The following is a 24,641-nucleotide window of genomic DNA, read 5'->3' as shown; positions in this document are numbered from 1 at the left end:
CCCTTCACCTGGCTGCAGGTGACTCTGAGCACATCACCTGGCTGCAGGTGACTCTCTGAGCCCTTCACCTGGCTGCAGGTGACTCTCTGAGCCCTTCACCTGGCTGCAGGTGACTGTCTGAGCCCTTCACCTGGCTGCAGGTGACTCTCTGAGCCCTTCACCTGGCTGCAGGTGACTCTGAGCACATCACCTGACTGCAGGTGACTCTCTGAGCCCTTCACCTGGCTGCAGGTAACTCTCTGAGCCCTTTACCTGGCTGCAGGTGACTCTCTGAGCACATCACCTGGCTGCAGGTGACTCTGAGCCCTTCACCTGGCTGCAGGTGACTCTCTGAGCACTTCACCTGGCTGCAGGTAACTCTCTGAGCCCTTCACCTGGCTGCAGGTGGCTCTCTGAGCCCTTCACCTGGCTGCAGGTGGCTCTCTGAGCCCTTCACCTGGCTGCAGGTGGCTCTCTGAGCCCTTCACCTGGCTGCAGGTGACTGTCTGAGCCCTTCACCTGCCTGCAGGTGACTCCCTGAGCCCTTCACCTGGCTGCAGGTGACTCTGAGCCCTTCACCTGGCTGCAGGTGACTCTGAGCACATCACCTGCCTGCAGGTGACTCCCTGAGCCCTTCACCTGGCCGCAGGGCTCCCTGGCTCCCGGCAGAACCCCCAGCTACAGCAGGATGTTGATGGGTAAGCAAATCTTTCCTCATTGAAGTTAAAATAAGGAACGTTCTTGGAGATCAATGGTCTGGCACAGCCCCCTGTTCTTGTGCTGCCCACACAGCCTGATGAGGCTGTCACAGACTCCATGGAGTTCATGCCTCATTTCTGCAGCACGCTGTGAATTCCTCTTGCCATTTTCTCTGTCTTATATAATGCACTACAAAAAGGAATGCTGAGAGAAATGAAAAAATGTATGGGAAATGGTACCTGGCATCATCCAGCCACCCTGGGGAGGGAGGAAAATGTTATTACCATGAGACATAATTGGCAGTGCTGATGGAGAGCCCCAAAGCCAAAATTGCTTCTTTGAATGTCAATCATTTTTCTTGGAATTTTTTTAGAAGTTTTACGGAAGTTTTTAGACGCTGAAATTCTCCACTTTTTTCAGCAGAAACCCTTAGCACCATTGAACAGGCAGACACTGCTCTGCGCCGCATTACGATTTCAATACCTTAAAAGCAAAGAACATATTAAAAAAAACCAACAAAAAAAACCCCAAACAAACCCCCCAAACCTAAAAGAGCTTGGAGTCCTTTAAAACTGCAGAGTGGGAATCACTCTGGCATTTTGAAATTTCCTCCTGGTGAGCTCTGCCAGGCGGCTCAGGGCTGTTTGCAGCAGCAGGAATGCCGCGGTGCTGGCTCCATCATCACCGGCTCCCCCGGGCACTTTGCTGCTGGGCACCAAACCAAATTCCAGAAGGGTTCCTGAGAGGTGTGTGGGGAGCAGGAGGTGCCTCTCCAGCTCTCGCTGCCTGTCACAGCCCCTGGGAGAAGCTCCTCCCTGGGGGGTTTGGGTGCTGCCCTGCCACCTCCTCCTGGCTGGGTTTGGGTGCTGTCCTGTCACCTCTGCTCCTCCCTGCCGGTTTGGGTGCTGCCCTGCATCTCTCCAGCTCCTTCCAGAGGGGTTTGGGTGCTGCCCTGCCCCTCCCCAGCTCCTTCCAGAGGGGTTTGGGTGCTGCCCTGCCCCTCCCCAGCTCCTTCCAGAGGGGTTTGGGTGCTGCCCTGCCCCTCCCCAGCTCCTCCCTGCCGGTTTGGGTGCTGCCCTGCATCTCCTGTGCGCAGCGCTGCCTCCCTCGCTCCGTGCCCGCCGTGCTCCGCTCGCAGCGCAGCCGGGGCTGGCTCAGCTCGGGCAGCTCTGCCATCCTCGCTGCCATCCCCGCTGCCCACCCCCGCTGCCATCCCCGCTGCCCATCCTCGCTGCCATCCCCGCTGCCATCCCCTCTGCCAGCCCTGCCCATCCCCGCTGCCATCCCCTCTGCCAGCCCTGCCCATCCCCGCTGCCATCCCCCCTGCCAGCCCTGCCCATCCCCGCTGCCAGCCCTGCCTGGCTCAGCACCCGGCGCCGCTCTCATTAACTCGTGGGAAGCAGAGGGTGACCCCGTTATGTACTCACCTGGAAAAGTGACTTGGCCGTGCCTCATTACTGTGCTCTGCCTGCACACCTCTCACGCTTCCCTTGCAGATATATATTTAGATTTTTACCCGAGGGCTTTTAATTTCCTCGCTGGCTTGAGCAGCTGCGACAGGTACACGCTTACCTTCCCCTTTTTCCTCCGGCCATTTTAACCTGCCACCGCCTTTGGGAAGGAGCAGGAGGGGATCGGGAGTCATTGAAACGCTTCAGGGTCTCATTGCTCTGCTTGTGAGCCTGTCAAATGCACCCGGGAACGGCATCGTGGCTTTGCAGGGAGCTTTGTTCAGCAGCTGCTCGGGCGTGCTCTATTTCTCCTTCTCCCCGCTAAGCAGCCCCGAGTTGCCCCGCTGGGTTTGCAGCTTTCGTGCTCGTGGCTGATGAGGCACACTTGGAGAGGTGAAAATGGCTCTGCAAAGGCTGCGATGACAGTTCTGGGATTCTGCAGTTACATAAGGACTGCTCCGGCTCCCGGGGAAGGGGAGCTGCCCTGCCTGCTCCCCTCCAGCCAAAAGAGGGGCTCAGTTTGGGAATCCCCTCCATCCCTCTCCCAGCAGGGCACGGCCGCTGGGCACAGCTGAGCAGTGGCTCTGGGTGAGAGGGAGATTTCGGGGCACTGCTCCTATTACTGGGCAGTTTCTGGAGTCCCGGGTCCTCTCCTCTAAACCCTAACGTTGGAAGTTGTTAACATTTGGAATGTTAATGCAGAGTACACTGGCAAGAGGAGAGAAATCAAAGGCGCTTCTGGAATCAGCCCGTCCCCCTCTGGGCTCGCAGCCTGCCTGCAAGCTCTGGATGTGTCTTCTTACTTTACATAATTTTCCCATCTCTCTCCATCAGCCCAGCTCTTCAAAGGCTTCCTTCTGCTTCCAGCTCTCTTGCAGCTGCTAAACACACTCTCATCAATGCTTTCCAAGCTGTTCCTCCTTCCCCAGAACTCCTTTGCTCCAGTTTATTGCAGAAGTCTCCCAAACTGCCGAGGAGTGGCTGGGCGATGCAGGAGCTGCTGCCTGGAGCTCTCTGGTTGTGCTGCCTGGTTCAGCTGCCAAGGCTAAATAGGGAAAGTGAGGGAATAAAACACAGGCAGTGAGTTCCTGCCTGTGCCATGCAAACCTTCCCGGGGTCTGCTGTGACCCCGCCTGGCCGAAGGTTTCTGTGGATGTGTGGCGGTGTCAGTGGATATCGGTGTTCCCCCCACTCCAGGCTCTCTCCTGCTGGGTTTCTTTGGTTTGCCAGGATGCCAAGGACCCCCAGAAGTGCAGTGGGGATGGAGCAGCCCCCCAGGCCCGCCGTGGTGGGAGCTGATCCCACAGAGATCCTTGGGGGTGAGTCCCCTCCAGAGGCTGGCTGAGGCTCCGGAATGGAGAGAGGGAATTTGGTACCACTGTGATTTTGGCAGTAGCGCTCAGCCCAGCTGCTGTCCCAGCCAGATGCTGTGATGACAGAAATCCCTGCAGTTTGTGAACTTTTCCTGAAATGCTTTTAGTGACAGTTTAATAATAACACTTAGTGCTGGGTACAGAGCTTCTCCCCCCTGGAAGCTCAAGGCTGTCGTGAGAAGGGTAAGGACCATTATCCCCCCTGTGAGCAGGGGGGAATAGCTGCTTTTATTTGTGAGCCTCATTATAACAAGTGGAATTAATCAACTTTTCATATGAATGGCGTTGCTTTTTAAAGACAAATGTCAGAAAGGAGCCCTAGAGGGCTGGAAGTGGTGCAGATCCATCTGATGGCTTCTCAGGGAACCCGTCAGAGCCTGTGGTGCAAGGCATTAACCCTGCCAAGGCACAGGGAGGAGGGAGCAGAAAGGAGAGGCAAGGCAGGGCACAGCGTGGGTTTGCTGGTGCCCTGGCTCCTGCTGAGTGGGTGTTTCTGAACCCTGCTGCTGCCGCAGCCCTGGTGTGTGTTATTCCCCCTGCCCTTCCCCTCTCCAGCTGCTCACAGCCCCATTGCTTGGGAATGTTCTCCCAGCTCCTGGGTGTCCTCTGATCCTTGGTGCTCTCTGTAGTGCATGGAGAAATTCCATTGAAATAATTACTCTAGTCATTGATTAGTTTCTTAGTGGGAGGACTCAGGGGCCATGACATCTTCCTGTGAAGTCACTGAATTTTGGGTATTTTCCCCTCTTCTCAGTCCTGCTCTACATCCCCCTGGTGCATCCTGGCCCTCTCCAGCCTGCAGGGAGCCCAGGCAAGTGGAGGTTTGTGTTGGCTGGGGCCTCTTGGTGTGACAGTAATGGCAGCGAGTGACCAAGGCCTGTGAGCGCAGGTGGGAGAGTCCCTGAGACGCTTTCAGTGCTGCCCTGCTCCTCACAGCCCATTTCTGCATGGATTCACCTCCCAGGAAGCCAAAATCCTGGGAAATCCTCCCTTTACCTTTGGCACTCAGCTGCGGGGAGTGGGGAGGGCAGGACCCACCACCCTGGGGACAGAGGGCACAGGAGATCAAGGCAGGACTCGTGTGCAAGTGCTTTGAGTTGTAAAGTGTGGCTGGGATCACCTGGATTCCCCATGGATCTGTGTCTGTCCCATGGGATCAGCCCCAGCTCACCTGGATTCCCCGTGGATCCATGTCTGTCCCATGGGATCAGCCCCAGCTCACCTGGATTCCCCACGGATCCGTGTCTGTCCCATGGGATCAGCCCCAGCTCACCTGGAGGCCCCATGGATCTGTGTCTGTCCCATGGGATCAGCCCCAGCTCACCTGGATTCCCCACGGATCCGTGTCTGTCCCATGGGATCAGCCCCAGCTCACCTGGAGGCCCCATGGATCTGTGTCTGTCCCATGGGATCAGCCCCAGGACAGCTCCAGCTCAGCTGGATTCCCCACGGATCCGTGTCTGTCCCATGGGATCAGCCCCAGCTCACCTGGATTCCCCACAGATCTGTGTCTGTCCCATGGGATCAGCCCCAGCTCAGCTGGATTCCCCACAGATCCGTGTCTGTCCCACGGGATCAGCCCCAGCTCAGCTGGATTCCCCACAGATCCGTGTCTGTCCCACGGGATCAGCCCCAGCTCAGCTGGATTCCCCATGGATCTGTGTCTGTCCCATGGGATCAGCCCCAGCTCAGCTGGATTCCCCATGGATCTGTGTCTGTCCCACGGGATCATCCCCAGCTCAGCTGGATTCCCCATGGATCTGTGTCTGTCCCACGGGATCAGCCCCAGCTCAGCTGGATTCCCCATGGATCTGTGTCTGTCCCATGGGATCAGCCCCAGCTCAGCTGGATTCCCCATGGATCTGTGTCTGTCCCACGGGATCAGCCCCAGCTCACCTGGATTCCCCGTGGATCCGTGTCTCTCCCATGGGATCAGCCCCAGCTCACCCGGCTGCACCTCCCTGGGAATGGCAGGTAGGAGTCCTCCTCCACCCCGGCTTTCTGCAGCCCCTCGGGAGGGATTGGATCCCCTGTGAATTTTAAATTCCATAATTCCATCTCTGACAGAGCCCTGCTGGCTGTCCCAGCAGCGCCGAGCTCCTGCTCCCATGCCAGGGACCTTCCTCTCCCTAATGGAAAGAAAATGGAGAGAAGTTTTTTTAATTGCCTCGGGGTCAATAGATAAAAGTACTTCCTAAAAGCACTTTTATTAATAAATACCTACATAAACCCCTTCCCAGGCATCTGCTGGATATTGTAACATCTACAGTCTGAGTTAATCAATGTATTGGTGGTTTATGTTTGACTGTGGAAGGAATTGGAGCTCTTTGGGCTCAGGTCTCTCACCAGCTGCAATTCCAGGAGCTGATGGAAGTCAAAATTCCTGGCGGAAGGACTTTTTTTCTTGGGAAAAGAATTCCTGGGGCACTCTTGAGCAGGGTGGGCTGTTAGGGGAGCAGGTGGGGGGATCCTGGCTGTCCCAGAGGGCTCTGAGGGTGTCCATGCACCACGCGTGTGTGGGAGCAGCTCTGGCACTGCCCAGGCATGGGAAGGCCAAGTTCTACACAGAGAAAGAGCAAGAAGCACCAACGTTTTTAATTTTCTTTTTATTTTTTTTTCTTTTTGGCAGATTTGCTATTTTCACTGAGACAAATGTCAGAGGAAAAAACATTCTGGCGAGGAAGCAGAAGCTCCTTTTTCTGTGATTTTAACTTCCCATCGGGATAGAGAACAATGAGTGAATAGAGAAAAAAAAAACCCCAAATCTTTAGATTTGCTCAGAAGCAGGGACATTTCCAGGCAGTTCTGCTGCAGAGGGATGTTTCAGCTGGTGTTTTCTGTGCCTTGGCTGCAGGATCCTCAGTGGGACGGGGGGGGTGATTTTTGCAAGGCTCTGCCTGAGCCTTGGCAACCTCCAAACCTTGGCAGCTTTCGAAAAGCAATTTTGCAGAGTGCCTGGTGACAATGCAGGGCATTCCCTGGTGGCTCAGGGGCAGAGCTGGTGCATGAAAAACACCCCAGCGAGAGGCTGTGCCAGGCAGCTTTGTGCATTTATCTGAGCATTAGCGGCCCTCTGAAGTTTATTGAGCTGATAATGTCATGCCGTGACATTTGTTGGGGTCTTGAAATACAGGAGGTGTTTGTGGCAGTCATAAATTACGTGGGGTCTTGTTTTTCCTTGGTGTTATTAAATAAAGGCAGGGCAGGGTTGCTCTGCAGAGGCACAGAAACACAGAGGGGCCACGCAGGGAAAGCTGATTTTCCTGGAGCTGCTTTCCAAGAGCGGCCAGGGGTTCCTGGAGGGATAATAACGAGCATTAATGGCTTTTCAGCTCGGGGTCCCCGCTGTTAACACTCCGTTTGTAAGAACACAGCCCCTCCTTAGAGCAGCAGCTCTGGTAGTGTCTCCTGTGAGGTTCTGACTGCTCCTGAGCACATTTCTTCTTCCAAGGTGTGTTTTCCCACCCAGGTTACTCCTTGTGGGTTTGGAATTGTCTTTGCTGAGCTGATCCCTTTGAAGATTTTGAAATAGATTAACCTGGCTTTCCCTGAAGAGGTCTTGCAAGCCAGCACCCTTGGGTTGTATCTCACCAGAGCAGTTTGTTTGCCAGAAAATGGGAGAAACTCAACCCCTTCCTGTATCATCAACTACTTCTAATGGACAGGGTGATGCTTTATTATTAATAATTTGGATATGCGAGTAAAGGGAGTTTTGGCAGCCAGGACTGGAAGCGGCCTGGATAAAAGGGAGAATGTTTAACAATGCAGTTGCTGTGGATTCAATTAGGACCAATGAAGAATCTGCTCCTTTCCTAATCTTATTTTCTGAAATATCATTACCCCTGCGACTGCTGCTCAGCGATTCCCAGCCATCTCTGCAGCCCCCGGCGCAGCAGTGGTCTCTGCAGAACGTGGCTGCTGAAATGAGACATCAGCACTTTGTAATGGGCTCTCAAACTAAAATTAAACATCCATTTCCTGGCTGGCAGTCAGATGGTTGGCATTCAGCTGGCCCGGGAAGTGCTTCTGGACCCGAGCAGTTCTTCTCTGGGCTTTGATGCTGCCGAGGTTGTGTTTTTGTTGGTTTTCCCCCCTGGATTCCCTCGGAGGAGGTGCTGTCCAAACGAGGAGCTCCACGTGGAGCCTGCTGCTGTGTCCCCCGGGCAGAGGCACCGAGGATGTGTCCCTGCAGAGCTGGCTCAGGTGACAGCACGGCTCTTTCTAGGAACAGGCTGTTTCCCTGCCAGAGGGAGTGCTCTGGGTGTGCTGGATGTGCTGGGCTGCCTTGGCTGGCAGATCCTTCTCCCACTGCTCCTCTGGACACAGCGGCACTCTGGGGCCGGGAGGGGACAGTCTGGGGCCAGGAGGGGACAGTCTGGGGCCAGGAGGGGACAGGCTGCTGGGCTCTGGGTCTGCAGGTGGAGTGGGGAACACGCTGCATTGCTGAGAGAGGAGCGTTTCCTGATGGAAGCACGGCACAGGAGCTGCTCTGGCAGCTCAGGGCAGGGCCGGGTGCTCTGGGGGATCAGCCAGGCTCTCAGAGGTTCTGCTCAGGCTTGGGCCACCTCTCCTCTCCCCAGAAAAGGGAGCATTTGCTCTGACCTGCAGCCCTGGTTGCAGTTTCTCATGGCCTGGGGTCAGACCATTCCCCTCTCTCTGGTTTTCCTCTCTTGGTTTGTGTTTAAGTGCTTGACAGAAAAGGTGATTCCATGGAGAGGCTTCCGTGGGCAGGATCTGAGTTCCTCACGGGGCTCTTTGTGCTTTTTGTCGCCTTCTGCACAGCACAAGAGTGACAAGAGAGTTTATATGTTCTGTTAAAATTCCCCAGGTCTTTCCCTAATCCCTGTTCTGTTCCGGCTGCTCTGTGAGGGCATTAGTGCTGAGATGAATAACTAAAGCCTAAACCCTTTTTCATATCTGATCTCAAGCCTAAAATTAACGTTCTTCTGCAATTAGGAATACAATAGAATGTGGAATTAATCCAAAACCAGACACCTGACTGCCCCATCCCAGTGACTCTGTGCTCCAGGAGGATTTATCAGGGCACAGTCCAGCCCAGAGGGCTGACAGATTATATTTGGTATTTGAGGACCCCAAAGTAAAGACATGTGGAGCAATCTGTGAAGAGTCTGAATCAAACCATGAAGCAGAAAGGAATGACTTGGGTGGAAAATTAATGTATTGAGCCAATGAATCATTTCAAGGCAAAACAAGAAATTAAATGTACGCTGAAAGCTGGCACATTAAGAAAAGGGCTGCGGGTTTTTATCCAGTCTGCATTTCAAAATGCAGAAACAAAGTATGTCAGATGGTGAAATCCCATTAAGAAATAACGCTGTGAGCAGGGAAACCAGGATTTGGTTAACAGGAAATGGGGAATTTGGGGCCTGCCTTTGTGCCTTGGGGCAGATGACGGCTGGGTCCTGATGCTGGGGGAAGAGCAGAGGGCAGAGCTCAGCGTGCCTGGCAGCTCCTGGCAGAGAGGAAGCAGAGGACTGGCCTTTTCTTCCCAGCATTTGGCACAGGACGGTGATTCTGGGTGTTCTGACAGCCTGGCAGGGGGTGGAAGGTGTGCTTAGGGCATGGAGCTGTGCCAAAGGGAGTTGTGAGTGTTTCATTCTGGAAGTACGTGGATCCCAGAATTCCCACCCAGGGCAGCTCCTGCCCTGCTCTCCATGCCAGCCCTCTCACAGCTGCAGGTCCCAGGTTCTGGCAAGACCCTTCCAGTCAATGCATTGACTTTTGGTACAAAAACATTTGAAGAAATCCTGTGGTGCAGCCTGACTGTCCGCACTGGTTTAGGCCATGGCGTGGTGGCCATCAGTGAATTTATTCTTTATTTCCAGCCTGCAAAGGGGCAGCACCGCCCTGCAGTGGGGCTGGGCAGCCCCGGTGTGATGTGTTGGGGTGGGGCTGGCACTTTGGGGTGACACGGCAGGAGCTGGGTGTCGCTGAGGCCGCGGTGCTGTGGTGGCACTGCTGTCCGTGGTGCTGAGCCCCGGGCCCCACCCGGGCTGTGGCACCTTCAGGATGCTCTTTGTTCCTGGCTGCCAGCAAAGCAGGAGCAGCTCTGGACTGGTGGCATTCCCGAAAAAAGGAAGGATACCCGACCCTTTCCCCCAGTCCTTCCTGACCCCACCTGTGCACTCAGGTGTTCTCCCCAGCTCAGCTCTCCCCTGGCCCGCGTGAATTCCCTTTTCTGCTGGATATCTTGAGAAATCGATGCCGGGAGTGCTGAAGGAGCAGCAGCTTTTGCTGTCACCTGAAGAGGGAAACGTGAGTCCCTCTGGGCCAGGTGAGAGGCACCCGCCTGGCCAGGTGAGCAGGACCGAGCCCTGCTGGCCACTCCTCTCTGCTTGGCTCCCAGAGGGTGCATTTAGGAGGGGACAGAGCTCTGCTGCTTCGTGGCTGAGAGAGCCAAAAGCTGCTGAGTCTGTTCCCTGGCACGCAGTGTGCACGCTGCTCTGTACACAGAGGAATAAGAGAAAATAGCTTCCTCCTCCTCATGCTGCTACCAAAAAACAGCGATGGGGAAAAAAACAATCCTCCAGCCCCTGCCCTGCCTGTGGTGATAAGAGCAGTGCAATCCTTCTTTTGACAGAGCCAGGCAGGGCGATTTCATTATTTAGCAAACAAAGCCTTTTCAGAGGTTTCTGCATCGTGGACGTTTTCTCGGCGGTTTTGCATCAAATTTGTTGCAGCAGCAAGGCCAGAGAGTTTGCCTTGACTCCCCTCACTACCAAAATAAATGTACAGGGCAGGATTGTTCCACTGAGCAGCCGTGACTGGGGAGAGAGAAGAAGGAAGGAGATGGTACGTGCCGACAGCTCTAAACTGATTGCAGTGAGGATTGCTATGTATGAGAGAGTTCAGGGGGGAAACAGGAGGAAGTCACAGAGGCAGCCGAGGCTGGCAGGATGGCAAGAGCCAAGCTAAAGAATTCCCCTTCAGAGAGCAATTCCCACGTCAAAACTGTCCCGCCGGCGACGACAGAAGATGTCCACGGGGTGAGCCCCTTGTTACCGTCTCGGAGGATGGGATCCATGGGGAGTGATGTCGGACAAAGGTATTGCAGGGCTGCAGTGCTGCGTGGGGAGGCTGGGGGGGAGGCAGCACCTTTTCTCTTTTAAATGAGAGGGAAAGGATTAGTGCCTCCACGGGCTGGAGGGGTGGTGGATCAAATCCTTTGGAGAGCTATGTTAAAGAGCCGCGCCGGCTCTAAAGTTGTGTTATGAAATAGGGAGCTGGAGCAGGAGGCAACCAGTTCCTTTAAATTTTTATAGGTGCTTCTTGATTTTTTTTTTTTTTATATGCCTAAAGCATGTCTGAATGGCAGCCTGAGACCGTGGGGGTGCCACACACCACTGTTAACTTGCACTGCACCTTCCCTGTGCAGCAGAGACCCCGAGCTTATTTACACTGCTAACGCCACGGTACGCCCTGTGCATTAGCACCATGTTTGTGTGGCTGGAGAGATGCTCAGTCCCCCATCTGAGCAATAATTCATTTGTAACTGCGATAAAAAAAAAAAAAAAAAGCTGCCATAGGAAATGCTGCAGCCTTCCTGCAAGCCCAGAGCCGAGTGTAGAGAGAGGAAGGAGCTGTTTTTCAGGAGGAGGAGAAGGCTTTGCGCTGCGCTGGGATTTCAGTGATTCAGGAGGAGCCAGGTCCCCTAGTTACAGTGAGGATGCAAATGTCACTAATTCAGCTCTCGTTCTGTTCGTTCCATTTTCTGTTCCATTCTTTCCCACCACCTACCCAGCCTCTCAGCCCATCCATGCTGCCTCACCTGTGACTGTGTACTGTATGTCTCCTGGGATGCAATTTGGTGCAAACGGGCGCGGTAGGGAAGCTCCTGCTCAGGGGGAATTTTACTTGTTTGGCTTTGGGCTGGAATGAAATAATGCCTCAGCTTCTGCCTCTTGGCATATCTGGGGGGAGGTGGCACCGAGCCAGGAGCAGCAGCTGTGGTGCCCGCCGGGGAAGCCGAGGAGGGAGGTGTGTGCTGGGAGCGCCGGCGTGGCCGCTGCCGCTGCCGAGCCGTGCCGGGCACACGCTTCAGTCCCCGGCTCTGCGAGCACAGTCCTGGCACACTGAGGAGCTGGGAGTGTGTGGCCCTGGCGTGGTGTGCCAGCTCTCCAGATGGCTCTGGTGCTGGGGCTCTGGTGGGCAAACACGGGGAGCTGGTGGGGCGCTGCCTCTGACTCTGCCAGGCAGGGGCTGTGAAGGCTGAGATGAGCGTGGTGGGGGGCAGTGGGACTAAATCCCTGGAGCTGGTGTGGCCTCAGAATGTTTTGGCAGTCTGGGTCTGCTCCCAGTGCTGGTCAGGCTGTTTGTGGTCTGTTTTGTGCCTCGTTTTCATTGCTGTAAAGAGGCACCAAAGCTGGACCTGTCCTGGGGGTACCCGAATCTCTGAGGGGGCATCCTGGGCACCACTGTGGGCAAAGCCTCTGGAGCAAGGCTGCTTCCTCTCTGTGCTCTTCCAAGTTCTGCTGGTGTGCTGGTGTCCCCTCAGGACAGGGTCAGTGGTCAAACCAGATGTGTAGGGGCCAGAAAAATACAGCTGGGAGACTGCTGCAAACTCATCCCACTGCTCAGCACTGATTAAACATCCAAGAGGGGCTTCTCTGGCACCCAGGGGCTTGATGGATTCCTGCCCAAGTCCAGGCAGCCAAACCTTCACCCCAGGGCTGATCCTCCTTTCCTTTGTGGGAGCACAGCATAAAGCAGGGATGCTGCAAGGCACTATTGAATCTGGAGGGCAGCAATTCCAAAAACGGCGTAACTACAGTGTTTTGGTGGACCCTCGAGAGAAGGTGCCCCAGGGCTGCATAAAGACCCAATTCCTTGGGTTTCAGGGAATTTTAAGTGATTTGCTGCAGTCTTGCTGTGAGAGGCTGCTGCTGAGAGGTGGAGAAGTTGGTGGAGCACTTTGACACCCCTGGCAGAGCCCTGCCAGCCACAGCCTGCCTGGACTCCTGACTGCCAGCACCTCCTCCTTCCCTGGGCACTGCTGCCCAGCCATGAGTTGGCAATTAAGGTTGAGATTTGTGCACTTCTCTTCCCCTGCTGCACCAGAGGCAGGAAGATGGGTTTGGAAGGGATGAGCAGCGAGTTTGAGATGCTCTGTGTCTCCCAAAGCCAGACTCCAGCAGCGCTACCCAGTCAGGAGAGACAATTGTCCCCGGGAGCTGGGGGTGAATTTCCAGGTGCTGGTGGAAGGAGATCTGTGTTACAGGGTGTTCTCAGGATGCAAATGATTCCTTCTGATGATTGAAGCCAGGGAAAATCTATTCTCACCTACTTTATTTACCTCCTTACTCTGTCTCTGAGTCACTGCAGCATCTCAAAGCTTTTAGGGGTTCCCAGTCAAAACAGGAGGAAAGGATTTGAATTCATCTGAAGGAAAAAACGCTCCACAGCTTGGGAGCAAAAAGGGGAATTCAGGACTGCCCTGGGAATCCAGGACAGGGATATTTCCTGTGTCTGGTGGCCTGCAGGTGGGACGGACCAGCCCAGCTGCCCATGTGGAGGTATCCTCCAGCAAAGAGGCTTGGAGTCCTTTCTGTGTGCCGGGGACTGCTGTGAGATGGGGATGGAACTGGGAGCCTCCTGGCCATGCAGACCAGCTGCCTGGGCACTGAGCCTCCCCTGGCACCAGGTGATAGTGACTGGAAGCAGCCAGGAGAGGCTGAGAGTCCTCCCTGCAAGCCAGGCTTTTCCTGAGGCAGGTTTGTCCCTTGTGCAGGGGGGATTGAAAGGGAAAGGTGTGAGGGGAAGCAGAGCTGCACAGAGCACTCTGTGTTGGGGAAGGAGCTGCTGGCAGGGGGCAGGACATGCAAACATCAGTTTGGATCCCATCTCATGGGCCGGTGATCTCCCTGCAGCACCCGAGGTGTGGCTCTGAAAACACAACCAAAGGTTTTTACAAGATAACCACGTCCTGTTTGTGCAGCTCTGCTGGAAGCAGGGGGAGCTCTGGCCACTGCCTGTCCCAGGGCTCACTGGGACTCCGGAGGGATTGCAAACATTCCCCTTTGGTGTCTGGTTTGGATGCTCTGCCCCAGCCCTTGGCAGGGCTCTGTGTCCCTTCCTTGCCCCCTGGGCCCCCCTCAGCTCCTTCAGCTGTGTTTGTTGAGCTGCTGGGAACAGAACTGTGAGCTGCTGAGGTTTGGGAGGAGGATTAGCATTGCAGAAGAGCTGGGCTTGGACAGTACTGGAGGGCTCTGCTCCAAAGATGAACTGGCTTTAAAGTTGTCCCAGCTGGCTCAGGACCAGTCCTGCTGAGTTTTTAACATCTCTCTGGACACTTCTCAGCTTCTTTGGGTGCTGGGTTTGGTCATTCTCAGGTGAATAATTGTTCCCTTGCTGCTTCTTGTACCTGTTCCCTCTTGTCCTCTTGCTGGGTGTCCCAGAGGAGTCTGGCTGCTCCTCGGATCCTTCCCTCCCTTTCTTTCTCCTTCAGGCTGCACACTCCCACCCCCCCAGCCTTGCCTCGTCTCTCAGTTTGAGATATTTTTGGCAGGAATAAATGGGACTCTGCTTCAGCCCTGTTACAGTCAACAAGGAGTCTCCTCGGTGGGAAAGAGCAGCACTCTGCTAGGCTGAGTTTAATGCGAGGTTCTTGGAGGTAAAGCACTCCAGAGAGAGAGGAATTCACCCAAATGTGTCTGAAAATAGAATTTCTGACCGATAGATGTTTGTTCCCCCTCGGGGGCAGCTTGGAATTAACAAACAGGACTTGCTAAATGTGTTTTTTTGCCTGACACTTGCACACAAATGAACCATAGAGGGGTCCAGTCTGGCCAGTGAAGCCACTGCAGCCATCAGTGCTTGCAGCAGCTCTCCAGGACACAATTCCCTGCTGAACCACGGCCGTGCTGCGGAATTCCCTCCTGCAGGGCCAAGAAGTCAATTTATTTATTTTTAACCTTTCTTTAACAAAAGCTTCTTCCAGCAAAGGCCTTTCAGAGCCCTCTCTCTGTCCTCAGCAAACGCCACGTGCTGGTTTGCTGCCTCATCTCCGGGTGAGGTGGTTTTGTGCAGGAGAAACGCTGTGCCAGGGACATGCCCTGCGTGGGGTGTGCCCACCCCTGCCCAGCTCCAGCCTTGGGTCTTCTTCTGCTTCTCTGCTGGCTGGGCATGAGGCTTTGTGCCAGCAATCCGAGCAGGCTGAGGCTGGAGGTGTCAGGATGGTCTGTGCCAGACCTGGCCCTTGAGCAGGGGCCACCAGTGTCCCTTGTGGTGAAGTGTTGGTGGCTGCTCCTGTGTGTGTGGTGCCCATCTCCCAAACTCCAGGCTCACTCTGGTTCTGCCAGGGTTTGCCCCGAGGGCATGGGGCGATGCCAGCCCCGAGCTGGGTGCTGGGGGGAGCAGGCTGAGGTTTGGAAGGGCTCAGCTCTCCTCCCACAGCCCTGGGGAGCCGCCAGCAGCGCTGAGGATCTCGGTGCCCTACATAGCCCTGACAGGCAGACACGATCCTCACCTCAGGATGAGCACTCAGCACTCACACTTGGGCTTCTGCTCTGTTTATTTTAGGATCCTCATCCCCATCAGGTCCCATCAGGGCACAGGGCTTGGCATGTTCCTCCCTCGGGGGAGCCTTTCCTGCTTGCTGTGAGAGTGGCACCCCCTGAGTGGGCCTTGGGGGTCCGTGGCACACCAGGGTCTCACATCCCACCTCCAAACTTGCCCACAGTCCTTCCCCCACGAGGATCAGTCACTTGGCAGGGCTGCAGGGACTCATTTAGCTCATTAGCAAGGGCAGGGAGCTGTGTGTCAGAGCAGCCTGAGCATCTGCAGGGCCTTTTTGCCCAGGCTTGGCAGTGCCGCCCTCTCCATCTACCTTGTAGCCAGGTGGGACCGGCCTCTTCTTCCAAGAAACAGTCACTGGCATAAGAGGAAATGGCCTCAAGTTGTGCCAGGGGAGATTTAGGTTGAATTTGGGGCAAAATTTCTTTACCAAAAGGGTTGTCCAGCCCTGGCATAGGTGGAGTCCCCATGCCTGGAGGGATCTGAAGGATGTGTGGTTTTGGGGACATGGCTCAGTGGTGGGCTTGGCAGTGCTGGGGGTAAGGTTTGATGATGGATTTGATGACCTTAGAGGTCCTTTCCAACCTCAGCGAATCTGTGGCTGATTCTGGGAGAGGCACAGCTTTCTGGAAGGTAACCACAGGCCAGGCTGGGCCCTGGGCTGGGAACAGCCTGTCCGGCTGCAGCGAGCGCTGCTGCGGCTCTGGCACGGCGCCTGCTGCTTCCCAAACTTTATGTGTTGGAGCTGTGATATGGCTTTTGCAGAGGAATGCCAAGGAAAAGCACTCCTGTGATTGAAGCAGCAGCACCCTGGGAGGGAGCTGAGCCCACTCCTGCTGAGCTCTCTGCCCGTGTGGCCGCTCCGGTGCCAGCGGTGGCACCGCCCGTCCCTGTGGCACCTCTGCAGCTGCTGGTGGCTTTTCCAGGTGCCCACCAGCACAGCTGGCTGAGTTCCTCCACACCAGGGGGGCTGAGGCTCAAGCCCCCTCCCTGGGGTCATCCCTGCTCCATCCCACAGCGGGAAGAGGAGCTGCCCTTCCCTCCCCTCTCCAGGGCTTTGCGAGCAGACGTGTGCCTCTTCCTCTCGCTTTCCCCGTCCTCTTGCTCGTTCCTTCTCCCCCTCTTTACTTTCTTTTTTCATCTCCTCCCATCTGTCCTTCTCACATCAGGCTATTTTGGGCTGAGTTTCTCACTGTCAATATGGTAGGAACCGTGGTGCAGCTCCTGTCTCTGGAGGATGAGCACTGCTCTGGGAAGCCTCCCCAGGAGGCGCTTACCTTGCTTGGCTCATCTTCACCCCCCCTGCATTGATGGCATTTCCAGATCAGGGTGAAAAGGCATTAAATCCTTCCCAAAGCCAGGGGAGAAAGTCATCAGATTTAATACCTTTCCACCTCTGTCTTGAAATGCCTGTGAGCCTCGCAAGTGGTTATTAAAGCAGCCTGAAGCCAAGAGCAGTGCTGGCAGGTCATTACTTGTGTCTGTAACTTCCAGAGGCTTCAAGTCAAGGCATGAATGTTTTTGTTTGTTTGTTTGGAAAGGATGGCTGTAAATGGAATAGGAAATGCACCACCAGAAGTAAATTTTTAATGCTCTTCATTTACCAAAAATTCGGGAGACGGTGGTGTGAGGAGCAGAGCTGGCTGGGAGGGAACAGGACCCTGCGTGAGCTGGGCTGAGCTGCTGCTGTGCTGTGCTGCCCTCTCCCTCTGAGCATCCCGGAGCACTTGGAGCACAGGGACAGCTTTTAGCCTCCAATTATCTGCATGAGGCACAGGAGCTGAATGCCACCCAGATCCTGCCGTGCCCTGGCAGAGCTGGAGGAGAGCTGGGGCTCGGGGCTGGCTGCCTTCCCCCTGCAGAGAGGGGAGCTGGTTCTGCTGGCCCAGTTCTTGGGGTGCTGTGCACACCCCTGCCCAGCTCAGGGGGGCCCTGCCTTTGCTGGGAGGAGCAGGAGCCAGAGCTGAGGGGGCAGGATGAGGTGGAAGGTGCTGCTCAGCCGAGGAGCTGCCTCCAGCACGGGTGGGCAGGTGATTGCTCTCTCTTTTACATAAGCAAGCTTTATTACGGCTTTGTTCTAATAATAAACGTGCCTTTGTCTCCTCACCTTCTAATAAAGCCTCCCCCTTTTGTCAGGGGCTGCAGCTTGAAAGGTGGGGGCAGACCTGTCTCTGAAGCAGCCAAGAAGTTCCTTCCCCCTCTGCTCCTCTCCTTTCTCCTTCCCTGCTCTGCTCCTCTGTCTGGGAGGTGCTGCTTGTGCCAGCCAGCAGCCTGGCGTGGTGGTTGGTGCTCGGCAGCACCGAGGGGCCTCAGCCTGCCCTGTGTGGGGACAGCTCTGCTCTCCCAGCCCCTGCATCCTGCGGGGGGGTGAAGGTCCTTTGGCTGCCTGTGCTGTCGTTGTTTTCCATGGGAATGAGAGGAGCTGAGGTTTGTCTGCTCTCACCGAGCCAGATCTGGACGAAATAAAAAGGTCAATTTGAAGTAGATTATCTAAAACACATTAAAAGCCAGAGTAACCTTTCTGACTCCATTAAGTGGCTTAGGTTCTGTATATTGTAAATCACTGGTGAAGTGTTTTTGGGATCTGGAAGAGGGCTGTTTTCCAGATGAGATTTGGAATGATTTTTCGTTTGCTTGGAGAAATCTCCATATTTTCTCAGCAGTTGGGCTGCTGGTGAGAATTTGGGTGCCTGGTGGGAAGAAGGAGAGGTTTCAGTGGGGCACCTCAAATCACTTCTTGCCTCTGTGACCAGCACAACAAAGTTCACTCATTTGGGAACCAAAAGCACCTTTTTGTAACCAAAAAAAGGTTATTTTATTGCATGGGCTTTAACCACAGCACAGAGTGGCCAAAGCCACCCTTGGGGAGGTTTCTCACTGTCCATGACTTTGGAATCCGTTTTGTTTGTGATGCCTCCATGTGAGTGAGGTGTTTATTGTCCTCCTGAGCCCATGGATTTGGGGGAAGAAATCCTGGGAATCACCCCAGTTCTCCAAAACCTTGATGTCCTGCAGGACCCCACTGATCTTAGTGGTTCTGTGCCTTTGCTGTTTGGCTTTCAGGAGGGTTGCTCTGCAGCTGGAATTAGCTCCTGTTCCCCCACCCTTCCCGGCTGCCAGCTGGCACCAGATTAGGAGAAAACCAAATCATCTGCTGATTCTTTCCCCATAAAGATCTCTGTGAGGCAGAAAAGGCCCCTGCTCCAAAGCCAAGGCAGGCGAGGGGCCCGAGCAGCCCCTGCTGCTCACGGGGGATAATCCAATTGAGCTGCAGGGGAATTGCCAGCCCAGGCTGCTTCCCCAGGCTCTGCAGCTGCACAAAACCCGGGCTGCTGGGCAGGAATAAATGCCAGGGCTGCTCCGAGGCATGGCTCAGCTGTAGGGCTTGTTCCTGCTGTGAGAGGCGGCACAAGAGAGCACTTTGGTGGGAATTAACTTAATGCTCCAGGAGAAAGCTGGGAACGAGCAGGGAAGAGGGGGAAATGGCAGGAGGGAGCAGGGCAGGAGCTGAGCCCAGAGAAGAAAAGGCTCTGGGGAGATCCTACAGCTGCCTCCAGTGAAAGGGGCTCCAAAAGAGCTGGAGAAGGACTTTGGATAAGGGCCTGGAGTGACAGGACAAGGGGGAATGGCTTCACACTGACAGAAAGCAGGGCTAGATTAAATACTGGGGAGAAATCCTCCCTGTGAGGATGGGGGGGCCCTGGCACAGGATGCCCCATCCCTGGGAGTGTCCAAGGCCAGGCTGGACAGGGCTTGGAGCACCCTGGGATAGAGGAAGGAGCAATGAGCTCCTCCCCAGGCTCTGCCCAGAGCAGAGCCCAGGAGCAGGAGCAAAATAAATCCTGTCCCAGGGAGGCTGCTCCTTGTAGCTGAGGGATGGATCAGCTTCCTTTTGGCTCGCATTCCTGCTGAAATGTGAATTTATTGCTTTTATTTAGTTTGAACTGTGCTGGAGTGCTGCAGACTTGTAAAGCAAAAGCAAAATGCAAGAAAAATCTTTATGGTCTGCAGTGGCCCCCTTGGCTGTGGTGATATTTCTCGGTGTCCCTGGCTCGCAGTAAATCAGGAAAGGAGAGAGGGCACTGCTGGAACAGGGAAGGGCTCAGGCTCAGCTAACGATGGGGACCCAGGGCCATCCCTGGGTGACTTGGTGACAGCATCATTTTCACAAGGGGATTTCTTGCTTTGCAGCTGGAATTGCTGTGTTAGATAGCCCCGTGCTGTCTGTCTGTCTGTCTGTCTGTGGGATGTACAGTACATGAGCACAGGCCCTTTGCCTCCCACCCACTCTTCTTTTTCTCTGTGTTCTTCCTCCCCTTGCCTTGACCCCCTCATCCCCCTCATCGTTCCTCTGTTGCTTGATTTGATTTTTGGTTTCTTTTTTTACTCCATTTTCTTTCCCCTTCTCCGCTCATCACCCGTGTCTGTAAACCAGCCCAGGAGAGGCACAGTGCTGATTCCTGGAGGCACCAAGGCTTCCAGGGCCGATTTCTCTGCCCCAGGTGTGGCGCTGACTAGAGGCAGAGCAGCGAGGCACGTAGTGACAGTCATTTCAAAAACAAAAGGCACAAAACAGGCACAAAACCTGGTTTTATCCACGGAGCCCAGTCCTTGAAGGGGCTGTAACGGGCAGAGCATCGCTGGGAGCTGAGCAGGGACAGGGCCCAGGCATGGCGTGACCTCAGCTGGGCACTGGGGTGGCCTCTGGTCCCTGTGATGTGGCACTGCGGGTGGCACAGCCCCAGGGGGACATCCCTGGTGGCACAGCCCTGGTGGGGACATCCCCAGTGGGACATCCCTTGTGGGACAGCCCCGGTGGCACAGTCCTGGTGGCACAACCCCAGCGGGGACATCCCCGGTGGCACATCCCCCGTGGGGACAGCCTTGGTGGGGACATCCCCAGTGGGATATCCTTTGTGGAACAACCCCAGCGGGGACATCCCTGGTGGCACATCCCCCGTGGGGACAGCCTTGGTGGGGACATCCCCAGTGGGATATCCTTTGTGGCACATCCCCAGTGGGGACATCCCTGGCGGCACATCCCCCGTGGGGACATCCCTGGCAGCACATCCCCCGTGGGGACAGCCTTGGTGGGGACATCCCCAGTGGGATATCCTTTGTGGAACAGCCCCAGCGGGGACATCCCTGGTGGCACATCCCCAGCGGGGACATCCCTGGTGGCACATCCCCCGTGGGGACATCCCTGGTGGCACATCCCCCACGGGGACAGCCTTGGTGGGGACGTCCCCAGTGTCACATGCCCGTTCTGGAGGCCGGTTTGGGGCCGGGGCCCGGCGCTCCCTCACGCTCTGTGCTGCTCTCGCTCGCAGGCCTCACGCCGAGGATTTCAGCGTGGACTCCTCCTTCTCACAGTAAGTGCTGCGCCTGCGTGTCCCGGTGCCGCGGGGAGGGACGAGGGACCCTGCCTTGCCCTGGGGAGAAGCTGAGCCTGCTCTCCACAGGGCAAAAACCCCCTTGGAGTTCGGGGTGCGTGGTGCTCGTGGTGAGCTGGGATTTTTGGGCAGGACCTGCTGCTGAGAGCAGTGGTTAATCTTGGTTAAATCACCGCGGGTTGAAGAGGATGGTCCATCCATGGAAGTGTTCCAGGCAAGCAGGGATGGGGTTTGGAACAACCTGAACGTGGTCTGGTGGAATTGGCTGGTGGAATTGGTTTCTGGGCTGGTGGAATTGGTTTTTGGTCTAGTGGAATTGGTTTCTGGTCTGGTGGAATTGGTTTTTGGTCCGGTGGAATTGGTTTTTGGTCCAGTGGAATTGGTTTTTGGTCCGGTGGAATTGGTTTCTGGTCCGGTGGAATTGGTTTTTGGTCCGGTGGAATTGGTTTTTGGTCTAGTGGAATTGTCCCTGCCCATGGCTGGAACCAGGTGACCTTTAAAGGTCCCTTCCAACCCCAGCCAGGGGGTTTGGAAGTGGTTAATCTGTGGTTCCATGATGATCCTGCTTTTAAGGGAGCCAATAAGCGCGAGGTTTGTCCTTTACTGCTCTGGGCATCCAGGAATTGTGTATGGGAGCAGCAAATCCTTCTGCAGTTCCCACCCTGGGAAGGATTCCCTGCTTGCAGGGACAGAGCAGTTGGGGTGGGTCTGGAGCTGGCCAAACACCAGTGCACCCACTGGAATTCACCTCCTCATTTCCTGCTGTGAGACAGGATTAGGAGTATGGCAAAGCAGGCTCAAAACTTTGAAAGAATATAAAGAAAACTTCATTAGCAGTAACTAAACAAAAGGATAATAATAAGAAGTTTATTGAGGAAGAATTGAGAGCAGCAAATCAGCAATTATCCATTAACGATGAGCTCCATGCACAGCCCTAATTAAACAATGCAGATTCATCAGCACAAGCAATTACAGGAGCAGACTCACGAGTGCCGGTCTCCAATGTTGCAAAACAAATAGGCCAAAGGGGGCACAGCCTGTCATCCCATTGCTGACTCCCTTTTGGGGTTTTAGCCTTTGGTAGAGGTATAATTATTTTATTTTGGAGCAAGTGCTGCCCCTGCCTGGCCATGAGCACCATCCAAACCATGGATGGGAGGTGCTGCCCCATCCTGGAAGTGTCCAAGGCCAGGTTGGACTGGGCTGGGATAGTGGAAGGTGTCCCTGCCCACGGCAGGGGGTGGAACAGGATGAACTTTAAGGTCCCTTCAGCCCCAAGTATTTTATTATCTACAACTTGAAGCCCCGAGGGCGTCCCTGTTTCCTCCAGTGTTCGGTTTGGTGCCTGGAAATGAGCTCTGCAGCTGCTGAGAGGGAGAGGGATTGCAGCTGCCTTCAGGGAATGAGGAATCGATAAAAATCCCATTTCCATTGCAACGTCCTCCCTAATAAAAAAAAAATTATATATACGTATAAAAGAACTAAAAGTCAAGCAGGAGATTTCTGTTACATTTCTTCAGGCCCGTGGAGCCCTTCCTGCAGTCTGTGCCAGCCCTTGTCCCACTGGCACACCAGGATGAGCTCAGGGCATGGTGAGAGATGAATGCCCCTGGAGGCCAAACCTACTCTTGGGCAGGGTTTTTCCTGTAGTGACTGCTTGGAATGTGCTTTTCATCCCCCAAAAATACAACTGCAGCATTACTGCTGGAGCCAAGATGATATTACCTGCACCCAGCTGGGTTTAATTCGCTGCAGAGTGGTTGGCAATATCAATTCTTTCTTTGGGAAAAAAAAAAAAATCACGCTCCATAATAAAACAGGAGGGTTTTTTTCTGATTGATTCCCGTGGTAAATGCATGAAACCTTGAAGAAATGAGTCCTTGGGCCAGGAGGGGCAAGATGTGCCACAGCATCCCGGCTCCCTGGGCAGTGTTTGTTGACGTGGGGCTGGGTTCTGCTGGTCGGGGATGAGCCTCAGCATGTGCTGTGCCAGGGAAATCATTGCTGGTGCTGCAGGGGCCAGGAGGGGCAGCTGCCTTTCCACAGAGCTGTGACAGTGCCACGGTGGCTGTGGTGGTGGCAGGGTGGCTGTGACAGTGCCACAATGACTGTGGTGATACCGTGGTGGCTCTGTCATTGCCATGGTGGCTGTGACAGTGCTGTGGTGACTCTGACAGTGCCATGGAGGCCGTGATGGTGACACATTGGTTGTGACTGTGCCACAATGACTGTGGTGATACCATGGTGGCTCTGACAGTGCCACGGTGGCTGTGATGGTGGTGTGGTGGCTGTGACAGTGCCACAATGACTGTGGTGATACCGTGGTGGCTGTGGCAGTGCCACGGTGGCTGTGACAGTGCTGTGGTGACCCTGACAGTGCCACGGTGGCTGTGATGGTGGCACAGTGGCCGTGCTGGGGTGGATGGGACACTGCCTGTCCCGGGCTGGTGTGGGACCTGCTGAGCTCCTGCGGGCTGGGTGCTGCTGTGATCCCTGAGGATCATCTGGGATTCTGGGATGGGGGGGAGAGCAGCTTCAGTGCTGCACCTGCTAAGGGATGCGGGATGAGAAAATTCCCTGAAAGTGGGCAGATTTGCCCTGTTTGCAGTACTTGGCCTTTTGGACCATGCTGGCCCTGACAGTGATGTCCCCAGTGCTGTCCTGTACCCCCCCAGCCCCTGAAATCCCCCCTGAGAGAAATCCCCCCTCTCCCCTTCCCTCCGTGGATCAGCAGCACTGGCAGGGGGGTGCTCAGCCCCCAAAGCAGGCACAGCCAGCCCCAGCTGCCCGTCCCTCCCTGGCTGTTTTGTGCTGTCTGGTTTAAAAACGTGCCCCAGATTCCTGGAGGAGCTGCCGCAGTGGGAGAGCTCCGCTCCACGGTGCCCTGAGAATCCCAGACATTCCCGGCTGCAGAGCCCTGGGCAGGGCACCATCCTGCCAGGAGGGTGAAGCCGAGCATCCCCCGGCCCGTGAGGGACCCGGCGTGGCAGGAGAAGCCCCTGGAGCTGCTCCCTGCCCTGGTTTGAAGCCGTTCCTCCTCCTCTGAGCAATTGTTCAATTACGGCGAATTCTGCGCGGGGGCAGCTCGCTGCCTTTGGCAGGCGCCCAGGCTGTCTGTGCGCACACAGCTGTGCAGCAATTCCCATTCCTGTCCCCAAACCCTGCTCTGGGCTGGGCTGGAGCTGTCCCATCCTCTGCTCACCCCGGATGGATGGAGGATGGCAGACACAGGGCGCACAGCTCACCCGTCTCGCTGAAGCTGTGCCCAAACACCCGTCACCACCACAAAAATGCTGGGGAAAAAGGGAAAACATCCCAAAGGGAATCAGGAGGGCTGGAGCTGCCTGGGGTTTTCACCAGCAGGTACCTGAGCCCCAGCCTGGCAGGTTTTGCGGTTTGTTTGGGAAGGATTTTGGCTCTGCTCGGGTTCCAGCTGGCACCAGCTGCTCCCGGTGCTGAGCGAGGGCTGGAGGCAGCCTGGCCGTGGCACGGTGCCTTCAGAGCATCCTGCACAGCCTCCTCGGGCTGCTGGGAGAGGAAGTGCTGCAGACCTGCCCTGCCAGCCCTGCTCCTCACCTTCCTCTGAGCTGTGCCTGGTGCTCACAGTCTGTCCCCGGGGAGCCCAGCTGGGCCAGCAGCACATTTCTGTACTTCCAGCGTGGCTGCAGCCACATTTCCTGTGTGTTTGAGCCGTGTGGGTTTGCATGGAGGGTGCAGAGCTGTCAGCTGAGCTGAGCTGGAGCAGAGGGGTGAAGTGAGGTCTCACTTTCACTGCCTTGGCAGAGGTGGGTGCTGGCACCCACCAGATTGCAGAGATTTCTGAGGTTCTGCTGGTTTGTTACTTTCTTTCCCCTCCCAAAAAAAAAAATTCAGAAGAATCTTGTCTGCATCCTGCTACATGACGGAAGGAATTCCTTGAGAAGCTTCCTGGGACAAGAAGTCCCTGTATGGGTTAATATTTTTTGAGTTTTCCTCCTTTTGAAGAGAACTGTCCCAGCTCAGGGGAAATGGAAAGGATGGAGCAGGGGCTGAGCCCCTCAGTGTCTATTTTAATGCTGGTGGGCTGTGATGTGCTCGTCCTGCCCTTTCATCCTGCACTTTTCTGAACAAACTATTGTGTCTTTTTTTGGGAACTCATCATCTTACAACAAATTGCCTCTAATCTTGGATTAATAAAGTACAATAAATAACGGAGCGAAGAAAACGAAGTCGCT

The 24,641-nt window shown here is 55.2% G+C and overlaps 1 protein-coding gene across 9 annotated transcripts in view; it reads left to right on the top strand.

Moving 5' to 3' along the window:
• The window catches only part of KCNT1 (potassium sodium-activated channel subfamily T member 1), a 75,785-nt gene that overhangs the window by 27,671 nt on the left and 23,473 nt on the right, over positions 1-24,641 (top strand). For 2 of the 9 annotated variants that reach the window (XM_038156493.1, XM_038156490.1), the window contains exons 1-2: positions 9,930-10,568; positions 20,365-20,406. The exons of 5 other annotated variants lie outside the window; for them this stretch is intronic. In XM_038156493.1, the coding sequence (XP_038012421.1) occupies positions 10,420-10,568; positions 20,365-20,406 (191 nt within the window). In that variant the 5' untranslated portion in view covers positions 9,930-10,419. Of the gene's footprint in view, positions 1-9,929; positions 10,569-20,364; positions 20,407-24,641 lie in introns of those variants that run through there. 2 more of the 9 variants (XM_038156495.1, XM_038156491.1) reach the window with 2 other exon arrangements.

This window comes from Motacilla alba, chromosome 17 (genome assembly GCF_015832195.1).
Source record: "Motacilla alba alba isolate MOTALB_02 chromosome 17, Motacilla_alba_V1.0_pri, whole genome shotgun sequence".
Taxonomy (NCBI): domain Eukaryota; kingdom Metazoa; phylum Chordata; class Aves; order Passeriformes; family Motacillidae; genus Motacilla; species Motacilla alba.
Note: the sequence above shows the minus strand (reverse complement) of the source record. Positions and strands in the feature narration are given on the sequence as shown.